Genomic DNA, 17,792 nt, shown 5'->3' with positions numbered 1-17,792 from the left:
GAACCCTTACTTTCTGGTTGGAGGAGCTGGTGCCCAGTCTCTGAAATGGGAGCAAAAACCATTGCAGGCTTCTGGAATGTAGCCTGGCCCATGGCACTATCCCCATACAAGAAACCATCTTTCCTAAGAGTTGGGAAAGCATGGCCAGTGTGACTACACACTCTCTTTGGACCCGCCTGATCAGGGCCTGAATGCTGTCCTGATGTTCTGGCGACAGATAGACATTGCAGAGACTTGTGTCTATGATCGCCTAGGTGAAGGAGGCGGGTTGAGGGAACTGTCTGGTTCTTTTGAAAGTTCACCGAGAAACCGTGGTCTTGAAGGGTCCTGATGGACAAGGCCAGGTACGACTGAGCCAACTGCAAGGAGGTGGATGGATGAGGATGTCGTCCAGGTAACATTGGATCTGTACAGGGACCAGTCTCAGGTCAGTGGCCAGTGCTGCCAAGATCTTGGTGAATACTCTTGTAGCGGCCGAAAGGCCCAACGGTAGAGCCCTGTACTGATAATGATGTTTCCCATAACAGAACCTGAGGAACCTCCGATGGTCGGGAAGGATGGGGACGTGAAGGTATGCTTCCATGAGGTTGACAGACGTCAGGAAATCGTCCCTTCTGATGCTGGCCAGAATGGACTGAAGCGTCTGCATCTTGAATTTTTTATAGACAAGATGAGAGTTTAGTCCCTTCAGATCGAGTATTGCGCTCCATCCTCCCGAAGCCTTTGGAACAACGAAGAGGATGGAGTAGAAACCCCGATGTATTTGTCCAGTCGGTACTGGTTCTATGGCCCTGATTTCTAATAGGTGACGAATGGCCTCACTCATGAGTCGTATTTTGGCCGGATTTCTGGGAGTTGGGCAAGAAACGAAACGTTGCAGTGGGCGGGACAAAAACTCAAGGGGAAGGCCGCGCCTGATGGTATTGAGCACCCAGGCGTATTTTGTGGTAGCCTCCCATTCATGAATGAAGAAAGTGAGTCTGACACCAATGGGGAGGGCCGTCCTGAAGTCACTTGTTTCTTCGGAAAGGACGGCCTCCCGTGCCCCGAAAGGGCCGCCTGGCCTGGAATTGCTGTCGAGGCTTGGGAGCGGGACGCTCCAATTGGCAGTCAGGCCTAGGAGGAAAGGAGCGGGGAGGCTGAGCCTACTCCGATCCTGATCGAAAGGGCGGTCTACAGGAGTACGGGTTGGACCGTCTGTCTGCCCTTCTGGTAAGGTGGGTCAACATCTTACGCTTGTCCGTTCTCTACCAGGTAAGGGTTAAGCGCCTCTCCGAATAGTTGTCCGCCACGGTAGGGGACGGTTGCCAGGTGCCACTTTGACTTTAAGTCCACTTGCCATTGCTTGAGCCATAGGAGCCTGCGGGCTGTGACGTTAGAGGCTATGGCTCGGGATGAAAATCTGGCGGCGTGTAGTGACACATCCGCCATGTATTCGGATGTCGCCACCAACTTACCCAGATTCTGGTGAGCACGAACCTGTTCCGGGGGAATCATGGCCTGGAGCTCTCGAAGCCATATAATGGAAGTCCTGGCAAAGGAGGTGGATGCTGATGCCTTTAACGACCATGCCGAGGCTTGGTGAGACCTGCGTAGGGAAAACTGATTTTCTGTCCTCCGCCCTTAAGGTCTCAGCCATGTCCCCTGACACCGTGGAGGAAGAAAAGAGTGGTGTTAGGGACTCATCCACACTTGGGACCTCCAGGAGTTCTGACAAGGCGGGGGCAACATTGAATAGCCTGTCTGTTCCCCCCGGAGCGGGGAGTGTGCCAGGAGTTCCCCATTGCTTCTGAATGATGTTCAGAAAGAAGGAGGGACAAGTGATATGCCTTTCCGTAATCGTAGGCTCGGAGAATAGCGGCTTTGAGTCCTGGCTGGTGGAAGGAACCGGTTGAGGTTCCTGATCAGGACAAATCTTGGCCGATGTAGTTGCTTTCAGTAGCAGTGACTTAAACAACCCCAGGTCAAATAGACCAACAAAGGAGGAGGGGTCCGGAGATGACTCCTCATCTTCAGACAATTGAATGCCCCTTGACCCGTACTCCTCGGAACCTGAATCTCTGTCCTGAGAGGAGTGGTCAGAAGAGACAGAGTAAGGATATTCCGGGGCTTCCGCCCAGAAGTGAGATGGTGTCATGGGTGCCACGAATTCTGGCCTGGGCCTCTGGTGGAACGAGGAGGCCATGTCCTGGGCCAATGCCTGAGTGAGTAACGCCTTAAGCTGTTCTGGCCACACCCCTTGAGGTTCAGTGGGACGAAGTACGGCCGCTGTGGGTGTGAATGTGGCCTCTTGTCTCGACTGGACCCTGGGCGAAGGAGCCACCTATTGGGGGGCTGGTCCCTGGTTGAGGGGTAGAACGTTCCCTTGCCCGGCTTACCCTTCCAGAGACCAGGCCCTTTGGATCAGGGAGCTGGATGGGGCAAGTTTCGGGTTAAAGAGCGAACTCTCGTGTGGAACCGGGGAAGCTTGGACCGTTCCACTTGTGTTCAACTGTTGAACCTTGGAAAACTGCTTCTCTAAGGCTAGGTGTCTCCTGCTGGCCTCCTTTTCAGCCGCCTTAGAGGGCTTCTTGCCCGAAATAGCTTTGGCCTTGGCCTTAAGCTTTCCTGCAGCCTCCAGTTTGGAGGACTTGCGCTTCTTGCGGGCGGGAGTGCCGGGAGCACCCTGCGCATTCTGAGATACCGCGTTGTCTGCCATCACAATGGAGATGTCTCAGTGGAGTTCTGAGAGGTATCTCAAGACTTGGGAGCCGAGCACTGGGTTGTGACTGTGCGTCAAAGTGCTGGAAACCAGCGATTGCTCTAGGGAACGGTGGCAGCTGGTCCAACCTAATGGACTCTTGCACATCTGTAATGCTCCTGATGGCTGACAAAGCCTGATAACGCTCTTACAGCGTATTGGTCAGGCGTACGGTGGCGGAAAACCAACAGTTGTTAAGTTGTTGCCGCCACTAAGCGTAACTCGCTTAGTGGCGGCAAATCACCTCAGTGACAAGTGCCTGCGCACTTCAACACTGAAGTTGAAATAATTAGTGAGGAACGCTGTTGAGGCCTGGCTTGACTGGAGCTGAGACCAAAAAAAGGGGGGGACAGGCTTCAGGCTCAATTCCTAATGATCCTATGTGCAGGTACAGGCAATTAAAATACTTATTGAATTGAAGAGGGGTAAGTGATCCTGTCCGTTTTTCTCCCTCTCCCCCCACAAGGTCAGCTCAATGTATGAGACACCTAAAATGGCGCCCGAAAAATGAGGGCGTTTTGGAAGAGCTCCGAGACCCTGGAAATTGAGTGCCGGACGAGAAGTCTGAAGCCAAGGGACGGAGTCAAATACTGGAATCAAACAGCCCTTGACTGTGAAAATGCTTCTCTGGCCGAGATGAAGCAAATTAGGGCCAGGAGCTGACTGTAGCTGTGACAGTAGGAGAAACGGCTCCTTGCGCAGCTCGCAAAATGGCAGCCGTGACGAGCACGCCAAAGAAAGAACGGCAAAAAAGGGCCTTCTGACTGAGGCTTTGGGCCCCATGCTCGTCCGGACAGCAGACGGCTGTCAGCGCGCTCCGCTGGGCCCGACGATCAGCTGGGCAGCAGATGGTCGTCAGCGCGCTTCTCTGAACCCGACACTCAGCTGGGAGCGAAAGCCAGGCAGCGCACTCTGTTGAGCTCCGACCGAAGGGGGAAGACGAAAACTGCCTGGGAAAGCTTTCTTTCAACTAGAATCCCCGTTTAGCAAAAAGTGACTAAGGGGAGTGAGGGAAAAACTGCTGGGCAGTTTGTGGCAGCACTGGTCACAGCGCTGTGATAGAACAGGGAGAATCCACAAATGGGAGATATACAACCTGTCCAAATAAGTTTGACAAAGGAGCCAACCACAATAGTGTCCTGCTGGGCTCGAGACTAAGTCGTGACTGGATGGTACTCAAGCCCAGCAGGAGGCGTGGCAAGTTTGTCAGACTTAGCCTAATTGGGCAGGAAGACAGTCTAAACCATTCATAGATTCTCCATCCTCATGCTGGAGAAATACATGATTTTGGCAATACATTTCTGGTGATCTCCAGATGTATTAGACTACAATCTCCAATATTCTTAGTAAGCATAATGGGAGTTATAATACAAAACACAAGAAGGCAGTAGGTTTGCAGAGGTTAAGGTAAGACGGGGTAAAAAGAACTATAACAAGAGAATTTTCATAGCAAAATACGACCTGACCAAAAGCAAAGATGTACAATGAGAAATAATAGATAAAATATTGTGAATTAGTATGTTTGTGAACCATAGTTAATGGTATGTATCTAGTCAAATGTGCCTTAAGTCAAGGCTTTTCAACCTTTCCACCCATTGTATCACTTTTAGGACATGGCAAAATCCGAGTACCACCAGTCGCCTAGCAAGGTGTCAAAAACTTGATGACCAAAAAAAAAAAAAAAGGAAAAAAGTGATAAAGCACAGGTAGTCCTCGACTTACAACAGTTCGCTTAGTGACTGTTCGAAGTTACAATGGCACTGAAAAAAGTGTCCCCCCAGCCACAGCCGAGCAAGACACCTGCCTGCCCGCCCGGCGGCACTCTTCCTCCTGTCTGAGGTTTCCATTGTTGTGAGCATTTCTGTTGAGGATTGGCAGCGGGGGTGGGGTGGGGTGTGTTTGGTCTTTATTCCCCCCATCTGATGGGTGGTTGCAGAAGGTTTTGGTCACTTCACATAACCCTGGGACACTGTGACCGTCATAAATATGAATCAGTAGCCAAGCATCTGAATGTAAATCATAAGACCCTGGATAGGCTGCAACATTCCAGCTGATCGGCGCTTTTTCTGGGCTCAGCAGAAGCGCCAGGATCAGTGCTACTTTCCAGCTGATTGGTGCTTCTTCAGGGCTCAGCGGAAGCATCAGGATCAGCGCTGAGCTCCAGCTGGAGCCTGGCGCTGATCCTGGCGCTTCCGCTGAGCCCTGACAGCCCCGCAGCTCCAACCATCTCTCGCTCAGGCTTGTGCGGTGCTGCCACCAGTTCAGCTCATTCCCCTCCCCCGCTACCACTTTTCTAGGATGGTCGCGTACCACCTGCCAGGTGCCAATGTACCACAGGTGGTACTCGTACCACTGGTTGAAAAGCCTTGCCTTAAATAATAGTGTGTTTCAAGAAATTAGTACAGATAGTTCTCAACTTACAACCACAATTGAGCCCAAGATTTCTGTTGCTAAGTGTGTTAAGTAAGTTTTGTCCTGCCTCAGTTGTTAAGAGAATCATTGCAGTTGATAAGTTAGTAACCCGGTTGTTAAATGAATCTGGCTTCCCTACTGACTTTGCTTGTTAGAAGATCACAAACGGTGATCACATGACTATGGGACACAGCAACGGTCATAAATATGAACCAGTTGTCAAGCATCTGAATTTCAATCACCTGATCATGGGGATGCTGCAAAGGTCGTAACTGTAAAAAATGGTCATAAGTCAATTTTTTCAATGCCGTTCTAACTTTGAACAGTCACTAAATGAATTGTTTGTAAGTCAAGGACTACCTGTATAAGGAAAGGCAAAATAAAGCTTTTAAAAATACAGCAATAGCAATCGCACTTAGACTTATATATTGCTCCATAGTGCTTTACCGCACTTTACAAATGTCAGCATATTGCCTCCAACAATCTAGGTCCTCATTTTACTGACCTCAGAAGAATGGATTTGAGTCAACCTTGAGCCGGTCAGGATCGAACTTGTGGCTGTGGTAGAGTTAACTACAATACTGCATTCTAATCACTGTGCCACCACGGCTTTTCAAATTTGCCTTATTAACTTTCAGTAAAATAATATACAAAATAAGTTCATCACATATTCAGACTGAATTATTTACAAGAGCAAAGGAAAAACTAATCTAAATATATAGATGTTATTAAGCAGTACTGTTTTTTATTGGCATCAAAAGCCTCAAGGAATAAAAGTATTAGCTGAATGGTTGTAAGAAACAGGGACAAAACTGTTTTTATCCTTAGAAACAGGTAGAAATGTATGCTTAAAATATGTTTTTACACACCTTTGGATCGAGTGGAGATATCCATCCCTTCCACTACGTCCTGCTCTGCTTTTATTTCTTCTTCAGCCAAGCTGTAAGAGTAGAGAGATTTTGATGTTCACATATTTATATTGATTACAGTTTAGAAATGAAAGAAAAGACAAAACAATAAGTACTGTAACATGATCCAGCTTTCCTTGTGTTGCTTTTAGTGATGTTATGATTTATAAATATGGATAGCCTGAAAAACTTGTCTAATTCCCGTTTTAAAAGATACATATTGGCTACCATTATCATAACTCTAGGAGAGATGATGAGGTCAATGCTATCACTGTGCTCATAACACCAAAATCTATTTTTGTAATATTTTCAGGAAATGGTCCATCTCCTTTGAATAAGTAAATATTAAATTGCATAATGGATAATACATTGAAGCTGAAATCAGATGATATGCATGTGCTCATTTATAAGGGCAGAATTCCAGAAAAATTATAATGTTGCCCATACCCATGCATGCTGGGTATCTTTGGAATAGTTATTCTATGTCAACCAGCCTACTTCACAGGATTATTGTGGAGAAAACAGGAGGAAGCATTATATATGTCATGTTGAGCTATATAAAATAAGAGGCAGAAAATAAATTCAAATCCCATTAATGTATACTTAAAGCTTGCCTATTTCGTGCCAACATATGTTGTTTTACACTTGCTCATATTAAACTCTATTTGCCATTCTGAAACACATTTACCCAGTCAGAAGCTATCTTTTTGGAGCTTTTCACAATCTGCTTCTAGTTTTACTATCTTGAACATCAAAAAAACATGGTCACTTTATCATTTAGCCCAAACTCTATATAATTGTTATATAATTCAAGAACACCATTGAAATTCTGTGGTTACTTCTTTTAATATTTAAATTTACACAAAAGTACTGCCCAAAGATGTTTAAATTTAGAATCAAAGATTTACCACCAGCTTATCAGGTATTAGGAGCCAAGGACTTGGCAACACAAGGAAACAATAGCCAATGATTTAATAGTCATCCTTCAACACCCAGTCAACAACTAAAAAGCCACATACAATCAGGCACCACATAAATACAACACATAAAATAGCCCAAAGCAGAGAGAGGTTTTCTGAGGGTGGGCTTCAGTGTGAGTCCAAAAGTGACTAAACCTCTGGACACGGTGACCGTGCAACATTATCCTGGGACATGTATATTTTCCTTCATTCGTTAGAATCATAGAATCATAGTATTGGAAGGAGCCATTTAGGCCAACAAGTTCAAACCCTTGCTTGGTACAAGAATTCAAATTAAAACATCCCATTCTAAATTAAAGACAGAGGTTTTTAATGTAAGGAGTTAGATCACTCATCTGAATAGCTAGTATCAAATTATTACTGCTGCAAAACTTTTCCTAACATTCAGTCAGAATCTGTCTTACTCTAACTTAAATTCTGTGTGTCCTGCATTATGGAATTTAGAAAAACCTTACTATGTGACATCCTTTCAGCTATTTGATGACGATCTTACCCTCCAAATTATCTGTCTTTTTGAAGGCTAAACATACTCACCTCGTTCAATCGCATTTTACACTTAATTTCATGTCACTTGATAATATTCATTGCCCTTTGTGAACTTGTTTCAAGTTTTTTGAATCTTTTTTAACATCTCATACCGTATAAAGAACAAGATACAATATTTGGGGTCTTAACAAAAACCTAGCATAATAGAATAATTTGCAATAGTGGCGAATATCTGTAGAATGAGGGTGAAGGTTCATTTTCTGAACTTGTTTGTTTCCGAACGTTTCATTACCAGGCTAGGTAACTCCACTGAAGATGTTACCTAGCATGGTAACGAAACTTTCAGAAACCAATCCACAAGCTCGGAAAATGAACCTTCACCCTCATAATAGAATAATTATTTCCTATAGAAATTACAGTTTCTATGATACAGCCTAAAACTACCAGGTTCAGGTGGCTCTCACTCTGATGATGTTCCAGAAGTGTTTAAAATGTAGCTCTTTTCCCAGGCCTTCGGACAGGGTGGCTATGAAGCCACTATGAACCATGTTTTATGGTATATAGACTGGTATATGATTATTGATTGATTATTAATTTCTGTTTTTAATATAAGCTGCCCAGTCTTGTTCTAAAATCAGATGGCCTCAAAATTTAATAAATAATAACGATAACAGCAACAACTTTATTTCCTTGGAGCCAATCACATTGCTGGTTTTAAATAAGCTTTTATAGATACAATTATCAAGTCAGGTTTCCCCTTCTTATAGCTAAGAATTTGATTTTTTTTGCATCCTTAAGCAAATTTTGCACCTACATCTTAAATTTCATTGTTACTTGCAAAATTATCAAGATCATTTTGAAATTTGTTTAGGATATTGGCTATCCCTCTCAAATTAGATCTTCTGCAAGTCTGAAAATTATTTTCTCTGCCTCCTAATAAAAATATTTAACAACAGAGCATCAGGAACTGTTCCTTGCAGTACACTAATTAGTATCTCTTGGTGATGACCTTTGAGAAGCACTTTTTAAGTACTGTTTCAGAGCCAGTTATTTTTCCACTCATTCCATCCAGTCCACAGTTCAGTGTGTCATGAGGCGTTTTTTTCAAACATTTCGCTGAATGTTTGGAATTGGCAAGATTTCTCTTGACAAACCCATGCTGTGTTCTGTCTGTGTTATTAACAAATTGTTTTTATGGTGCTTACAAATTGATTTCTTAAGATTTGAAGCTTCACAGGTTTCGATGTCAGACTGAAAGGATCTTCCTTTACCCCCTTTTTGAAGACAGAGAGAACATCTGCTCTCCACCAGTCATCTGGAGTCATCCATTCATCTACACTATCTATAGTGTAAAAATCCATAAATCTAAGTTGAAAAACAAATAAAAAAGAAATTTTCACCTTTAGCAACCTGCCTTCCAGATCAATCATTTAAACTTAACAAAATAGCTAGAAATATCAAGTATTAATTGATACTGAAGGTTTGGGGAAGCTCAAGTATTAGAAAACATAATTGGAAAATGTCTATGTGCCTGATAAGGCTGTCTAAATGTCATGAACAGAAACATTTACACAGTAAAGTGATTAAAAACACAGAGTAACACATAGCAGGTATATTAAAAATCATGTCATAAAAACTAATTTGCTGCATTTAATAAAAAACCAGACTTCTCTACTTAGAATCAGATAGCTGAATGTTTCTGGGAAGCTCAAAATAAGTATGCCTGTACATCTGCTATGGCTTCATAAATTATAGCTTATTATTTTCCCGCTTTAAGGAAAATCAATTTTAAAATGTTCAATTTTCCCTTCATATATAATGGAGAACTCTAAGTTATCATAACCAGGACTTTTACACAAAAGGGGGTTCTGAACAAAAGTAAAACAATGGTTAAGAGAATAAACGCTTTCTATAATTCTGGGAAACCATAATTCTGAAAGTCCAAATAAACTCCCAATATAACATCAAGGACAAATACTGTTTTTATTTTCATTACCCTTTCTAATATGTTTTTAATTTTATAACGCATTTAACCAGTACTGCTGATAAATTATTATAATCCCCAATTTTTGTAGAAATTGCATATAAAAATGACTGGATGGTATTATATACACTGTATTAGAATTATTTTGCTTAGAGCAGGGGTCCCCAACCCTGTGGCGTTAGGAACAGAGTCACACAGCTGGAGATGAGCAGCGGGTGAACGAGCAAAACTGAAGCCATCCTCCCCCCCCATCCCCATCCTTCCCCCCCCCATCCCTCTCCCAATCCATGAAAGATTGTCTTCCATGAAACAGATCACTGGTACCAAAAAGGTTGGGAACCGCTGGCTTAGAGCGTACCATTTTACAACTGAATTCATTATTACCTCACTTGGTATTCTGTAATCAAAGGAACACTCGGATTCTTCTGGAAAGTACATAGTTTGTTTCACATTTTATCATTCCACATAAAATAATTTTATTTACATTTTTAAACAATTATGAGATTGCTCACGAGTATATTAAATTATAAACACTATCAATCTAATAGAGAATCATGGGGGGAGTAGATTATGGAAGGTAAAAAATGTTTCTAAGAGGTTACTGGTTTGTATGGGCCTCCAAACCTCTTGGGTGCAGAAGCTATGTACCAGCATTATTTTACCAAGTGTATGATATATTCTAAATTAATTTCTGATATATCTAAATGTTTCTTTAAAAGGGGCGTTGTCTTACCTGAACGCCTTTTCTCAGCATGATGATGGATAATCCACATGATTGGGTTTCCTGAAGTCCCTTCTACCCAATTAGACTAAGTCTGAGAGATAGCCACACCTCTTGCCGGGTCACCTTTGTCCAGTTCCGACGGAGGCGAAGCAACAGACAAAGCTAGACGCGTTGGTTTCCAGACTCCTGCCACAGTGCCCAGTAATCAGTAAAAGGGCAGGAGTGGATTATCCATCATCATGCTGAGAAAAGGCGTTCAGGTAAGACAATGCCCCTTCTCCAGCATGATGGATGGATAATCCACATGATTGGGACATACCAAAGCCTGCCTGTCCCTAGGGGGGGGTAACAGACGGGCCATGTGATGCAGGAGATGACACTACCCTCTGCAATACTCTACGGCCAAATGCAGCGTCAGTAGAAGCAAAACTATCAATTTTATAATGACGGATAAATGGGGAAGGTGACAACCAGGTCGCCGCCCGACATATGTCACCAATGGGCGCCTGAGTGGCCCAGGCCGCAGAAGTGGCCGCGCTACGAGTAGAGTGAGCGAGGGTACGGCTAAAGATTGTGATTGGTATGCCCTGGCAATACAAGCCTTAATCCACCTGGCAATGATGGAAGAAGAGACCTTGAGCCCCATAGAGGCCGGATTGAATGACAGGAAAAGTGCCTCTGACTTACGGAAAGAAGCAGTTCTCTTAAGCTAAATGCGAAGCGCCCTGCGAACATCCAAGGTGTGCCATCTGCGTTCTAAGTCACCAGACGAACTAGGGCAGAAACTCGACAACACCACCTCCTGTGACCGGTAAAACAAGGAGTTCACCTTAGGAATGAACGTGGGGTCTAAATGCAGGATCACGCAATCAGGGCGAAACAAGCAGAGATCCTCCCTTACCGAGAGGGATGCCAATTCAGATATGCGCCTGGCAGAGGTCACTGCCACCAGAAAGGCCACTTTCATAGATAAGAAATTGAGATCACAAGAACGATGTGGTTCGAAAGGCGACCCTGTAAGGGCCTGCAAAACCTTCGACAGATCCCAAGAGGGATACCGATGAACCGTTGGAGGTCTCGTATTAATTGCTCCCTTAATGGAGCGGATCACCTGATGGTGAGCAAGTGAGGAAGAATCATCACAAGAAAGAACTGTGGCCAAGGCTGCCACCTGTCTCCTGATAGTACTAGGGGACAGACCCTTATCCATCCCGTCCAGCAAAAACTGTAGAACCTGAGGTACAGTGAGAGATAACTGGACGTGATTCCTGGTCATCCAAGATATAAAACTCTTCCAAGTAGAGTCATAAACTCTATTCGTTGACGGGCGTCTAGACGCCTGGATCATATCAATGACCCTTGGAGAACAAGCTTCCTCAGTCAAACGTCTCCGCTCAAGCGCCATACGGTTAACTGTAGTCATTGAGGATCGGGGTGCCGAAGCGCCCCTTGACTGAGTGCTATCCGGTCTGGGGGTATCTTCCATGGAACGGATACTGATAGGCTCATGAGATCGGCGAACCACGGGCGCCTCGGCCAATGAGGGGCTATGAGAACAACCTTCGCCTTCTCTCGCAGAATCTTGCGGATGACGGCCGGAAGTAGAGGGAGCGGAGGACAGGCGTAAAGAAGGCCCCGGGGCCACGGAATGCGCACGGCATCCACCCCCTCCGCTCCTGGAGACTGAAAGCGGGAGAAAAACCTTGGAAGTTGGGAGTTCGCTGCTGAGGCGAATAAGTCTACAACCGGGTGCCCTACCTTGTGAGATATGGCTAGGAACAGTGCTGGATCCAGTTGCCACTCCAATGATCCACCGTCGCCCTGCTGAGAGCGTCTGCCTGCTGGTTGACTGCCCCCGAGATGTGATCCGCCTTTATCGAGGACAGATTGGCCTCTGCCCAAGAGCAGAGCAGTCTGGCTTTTGTCATCAGAGAGCTCGATCTGGTGCCCCCTTGACGGTTCACATGAGCTTTGGCTGCTATGTTGTCCGTAAGGACGAGAACGTGCTGGCGTCTCACCTTGTGACTGAAGTGACACAACGCCAGGTGAATTGCCCTGAGCTCCAGCCAATTTATATTGTGTTTCAAATCCTCCTTGGACCATCTCCCCTGGGCTATCTGAGACTGGAGGTGAGTCCCCCAGCCGAAAAGACTGGCGTCCGTGGTGAGCACTATACGTGACTGTTCTCTGAACTTCGAGCCTTTGTTGATGGCCCGAGAGCTCCACCAGTGGAATGAACTCGCTACCAGAGGAGTCAACCGCACCAGCTTGTTGGAGGATGTTAACTTCCTCCTCTGAAAGGGAGGAGGAACCATTGAAGGGCTCTTGAATGTAGCCTGGACCAAGGCACGATGGCAATGCAAGAGATCATTTTGCCTAAGAGCTGGGAGAGAGTGAGGAGCAGAACTGACCTGGTGCGTTGCACCTGGCGGAAAAGGGCCCTGAGACTGGCTATGCGGTCTGGTGACAGGTAGACCATGCAGCGTGTTGTATCTATCACTGCTCCCAGATGACGAAGTCGCGTGGATGGAATCAGTTGGCTTTTGAGAAAATTCATCAAGAATGTGTGGTTCTGGAGCACCTCTATTGTACAGGCCACCTCTGACCGCGCAGCCTGGACCGACACTGATTGTATGAGGATGTCGTCCAGGTAACACTGGATCCGAATGGAATCCAGTCTGAGGTGAGCTGCCAGAACCGACAAGATCTTTGTGAATACCCTCGGGACGGATGAAAGGCCAAACAGAAGTGCTCTGTATTGATAGTGATAAGATCCATAGCAGAATCTGAGAAATCTGCGATGTGGTTGAAATATTGGAATATATAGGTACACCTCTCCTTGAGGTCGATGGACATTAGGAGGTCGTTCCTCCTTATGCTGGCCAAAATGGATTGCAGTGTTTGCATCTTGAATTTTTTGTATACTAGATAAGAGTTTAACCGTTTTAGGTCCAGAATGGCCCTCCATCCTCCCGAGGTCTTTGGAACTACAAAGAGGATTGAATAAAAACCTCGCCCCCACTGATCGGGAGGAACTGGTTCTATTGCTTTTATTTTGATAAGATGGGTAATAGCCTCCTTCATGAGGGCCCGTTTTGACGGGTTTGAGGGTGTTGGACAAGAAATGAATCGGTTTGCCGGTTTTGTGAAAAACTCCAAGGTCAGTCCGTTGGTGACGGTGGACAAGACCCAGGCATCGATGGTAGTGTTCTCCAAGTTCTGAGAGAACAGGGAGAGCCGACCGCCTATGGGGGGTCCCTCCCCAGAGTCACTTATTTCTCCGATAGGGACGGCCCCCCGCTACCCGAAAGGGCCACCTAGACTGCTGTTGTTGCCTGGGCTTGGATCCAAAACGGTCCATCTGACGGTCCACTTTTGGTGTAAAGGAACGTGTGGGTTGTGACCAGTTAGAACCCTGGGTATTGCCCCGGAATCCCTGACGGCGAGAAAAAGGGGTAGACTTTCTATCTGCTCGCCTAGCCTGGTGAACAAGTACCTTTTTCTTATCCTTATTTTCTATCAAGTATGGCTCCAGGGCTTCCCCAAACAATTTTCCGCCTGAGTAAGGAGCGGTGGACAAACGTCCCTTAGATTTTAAATCCCTCCATTGCTTTAGCCAAAGCAGTCGCCTGGTAGAGACATTAGCTGCTATCGCTCTGGCTGAAAAACGGGCGGCATGCAACGTGGCATTGGCCGTGTATTCCACAGCCGCTAATAACTTCCCCAACGTTTGATGGGCACGTACCTGATCCTGCGGAATCATGTTCTGAAGCTCCCGGAGCCAAGTGATAGAGGATCGTGAGAAGAAAGAGGCAGACGTGGAAGCCTTTACCGCCTACCCTGACGCTTGATGTGCCCTTCTTAGTGCATACTCAGATTTCCTGTCCTCTGGTCTTAGTGCCTCCGCCATATCTCCAGCTATAGTGGTGTTGAAAAAATTCGAGTAAGGGATGTGTCCACAGAGGGAACCTCCAGGAGATTGGTTAGGGATGGCGCCACGCTAAACAACTTTTTGTCAGAGGACCCTGGAACAGGAGACACCCCCAGATTGGTCCACTGCTTTTTCACCGTGTTGACAAAAAAAAGGAGGACAAAGAATGTGCCTTTGAGTCACCGTGGGCTCAGCGAACAAAGGATTTGAAGCTTGACTGGTGGAAAGGGTGGGTTGTGGGTCTGGCTCTGGCGCGATCTGGGATGTAGCCATGGCCTTGGCTAGAATGGTTTTGAACAGGGTGGGATCAAAGAGGCCTACAAAAGGAGATAGCTCCTGAGGAGCATCTTCATCTTCTGATAAAGCTGTTCCTTGTGATTCATCAATTTCCGAATAAGAATCCACACTCTGTGAAGATTGGTCGGAAACTATGGAACAAGCGTAATCAGGGGTGGTGGAATGACGCTGGGAGAGCGTAGAGGGCTGAGATTTCTGTAGGGATGAAAGATATTCTAATACCTGCGTGAGCATAGACAATGGCCTGTGGACCTGTGCAATTGTGGTTACCTGAGGGCTGAAAGGAGAAGTCTCAGAAGTCTCAGGTGCAACCTGTACCTGTTGTGGTGGATCTGTCTTTTGAGCCCTGGATATCTGCCTCTCTAGGGCCTGATGTCTCCTAGCAGCCTCCTTTTCTGCTCTCTTGGATGGAGCTTTGCCAGATAAGGCCTTTGCTTTTGCCTTGAGCTTGCCGGTAGCCTCTGCCTTTGGAGATTTGCGTCTCCTTTTACCTGGGGACTGGTGGGCGCCAGAAACAGTTCAGGCTGCTTGTCTTCCGCCATCGCGTGTGTACCCTTCAGCGCAAGTCTGAAAATGGGTCTAAGAAAGGTAGGAAATAACAGTCTTAAAGTAAAAAAAAAAAACAGTAAGAAACTGTTAAATACCAGTATGCTTCTTGTCAAGGTATATGTGTGACCTGAGAAACCCTTCAGCACAAGTCTGAGGATGGGTTGTAGCAGGTAATGAAAAAACTGGAAAACAAGTATGGACTCCTTGCATATAAACAAAACCTGACACCTTTCAGCGCAAGTCTGAGAATGGGTTGCACCAGGCAGCAAAGGCTGGAAAAACCAGAACGGTTCCCTGCCAAGGAGTTAGGCCTTAGCCCCTTCAGCACAAGTCTGAGGATGGGTTGTATCATCTTATGAGGACTGGAAGGTCAACCTGGGCACCTTTTGAAATAGACTAGGCCTGAGACCCTTCAGAACAAGTCTGAGGATGGGTCTGGAACAGGCTAGGAGCTGAGGTCCAGTGTGGAATTGCAGAAACTGGTAAGACCAGTATAGAGCTCCTTGTAAAAAAAACTGTGGGACACAGTAGATTATAATTAGGACCTTAGTAGGCAGTAGAGGTGAGGGAAGATCAACTCCCAATGAAAGACAATTTAATACACGATTGCAATATATTGCCAGAGGCAATGACAAATAGATGTGACTGGGAATAATGCTTGGAGATTGACTCCACTAGTTCTGCCCTCCCCATAAAAAGGGGGGGGAACTGATCCAGCCACTGGTAGCACCAGAATGTTAATTTAACTCTAAAACTCCCTTTGTTACTGATGAAGGAATTTTAGAAAACTAAACTGTGCAATAATTTTTTTTCAAAATGGCGGCCGCCAGACACGTGGCGATAAAACTGCTGTCCTACGCCAGCCCTGCAGTGCAGGCCTCAAATACAAAATGGCGGATACCAGCCATGTGACTCTCTGCAGTGCAAAGGATCAGCCCAAAGCAAACAAAAATGGCGGCCATCAGCCACGAGGCAAATCCTTGGTAGCCCGATCGTCCGGAGAAGCTCAGAACGATCAACTGTTGTTTGGGGCTTCCGCGGCAGTTTCACGCTCCCCCGAAGCGATCAGAAACCTCCGTGGCTCTTCAAAGCCTCGCAGGCAGTAAATAAACAACTTTCCCAGCGAGGCCCCAGTTCGGGATGAATTTGCCGTCGCCCGGGCCTCCGCGGAGATCCGCCGATCAGCTGGATCGAACGGAAGGCTACGCAACTCCCCAAAAACTCCGCAGGCACCAACGAAAAAACAAAGAAACAAAGAAAAAGCCTCTGGCTGAAATTGCAAACCCCTCCAAGCCCTTAATGCCCCAACCGGAGAAGAAACACAAACCTCGAGCTGAGGCTGCAATCGTCAGTGGAACGCAAGTAAAAAGGAAGGGAATCGGAGGGGGGGAGGACCCGAGGGAATAAGGTCTTAAAGGGGAATGGAAGGATAATCCACTGATAGGGAATTTAAATTTTTCTAAATAAAACCTGAGTCTGGAGAGAAGAACCAACGCATCTTGTCTGGGTAAAATACTAAGTCGGAACTGGGCAAAGGTGACCCGGCAAGAGGCGTGGCTATCTCTCAGACTTAGTCTAATTGAGTAGAAGGGACTTCAGGAAACCCAATCATGTGGATTATCCATCCATCATGCTGGAGAATAGTAAATGTGCTTTGGAGAGGGGGACTGATATAATTAATCTACTCCTTTTTAATTTCTTACTGTGTTCAAAATTATGAAAATTCTTATGTTTCAAAAAGAACAATTCAATTCTCTTTAAGAGATAATACATATCATTTTCAACGATCAAAACAAAGACTTCATAATAGAACCAAATGAATGCAGGATCAGAATTGGTTTCAGATCTATCTTATCTTTGGTAAATAAGTTGACTAGAGCCAAGGAAGTACAAATGGATTACCATGCTCTCCAATATATGTGTGGGGGCGTGGGTATGGATAGCATAGTGCAGAGGTTCCCAACCTTTTGGGCACCAGGAACCGGTTCTATGGAGAGAGGTTTTTCCATGCACCGGAGGATGCATGGTTTTATGTGCTGCCTGCATCCCGTGGATGGGGCTTTGCTTGTTGTGTGCATCAGGGATTGGTTCCGTGGAGAGAGGTTTTTCCGTGGACTGGAGAGTACGTGATTTTGTGTGCTGCCTGCATCTCGCAGATGGGGCTTTGTCTGTTTGTGCGAATCCATTACTAGCATGCTGCGGACCAGTACTGGTCCGCAGACTAGGGGTTGGGGACCCCTGATGTAAGAGACCAAGATTAGAATCCTGGCTGGTCTTTGGGCAAAGGTTCCCTAACGCTTACCTGCATATCTCGGATATGAGAGTGACATGGACTAAGAACCCCACAATTAGATGTTGACCAAATTAACAAGGTCTGCATCAAATTCTGGGGACTAGAACAATCTACTGGAACAAACCATACATAAAAGAAACCAAGAGAACTCAGAAGTGATGAAATGCTACCACAACAGTAAACCTAACTGTAGGGAATATATGAAATGTATGAGGGAATTATGGATCAACAGAAGACGTATAGCCACACTAACTCAGAAACAGCTAGTTACTCAACCCTTCAACAAAGTGAAGTGAAGAGGAAGTGCTGAGGTCCTTGGTGCTCTCTGAGTTTGGTTGTTTTCTTGCAAATATTTTATTACCAAACTAGGTAACATCATTAGTGTTAATTAGGAATGGGGTTTGCTCTCATTTTATATTCTAGTACCTTGCCCTGTCAGTGTTAATATGAATGGTTTTCCATAGGACTTCCCACAGAGAGCCTAGAAA

The 17,792-nt window shown here is 45.6% G+C and overlaps 1 protein-coding gene across 1 annotated transcript in view; it reads right to left on the bottom strand.

Annotated features, from left to right (window-relative positions):
* The window catches only part of ZMYND8 (zinc finger MYND-type containing 8), a gene marked incomplete at its 3' end in the record, with an annotated part of 73,183 nt that overhangs the window by 42,863 nt on the left and 12,528 nt on the right, over positions 1–17,792 (bottom strand). The window contains exon 2 of the mRNA XM_015819228.2: positions 6,022–6,092. Coding sequence (XP_015674714.2) covers positions 6,022–6,092 — 71 coding nt within the window. The remainder of the gene's footprint in view (positions 1–6,021; positions 6,093–17,792) is intronic.

This window comes from Protobothrops mucrosquamatus, unplaced genomic scaffold (assembly GCF_001527695.2).
Source record: "Protobothrops mucrosquamatus isolate PMUCROS unplaced genomic scaffold, P.Mucros_1.0 scaffold875, whole genome shotgun sequence".
Classification (NCBI taxonomy): Eukaryota; Metazoa; Chordata; class Lepidosauria; order Squamata; family Viperidae; genus Protobothrops; species Protobothrops mucrosquamatus.
The sequence above is the reverse complement of the archived record's forward strand: the minus strand, read 5'-3'. Positions and strand labels throughout refer to the sequence as shown.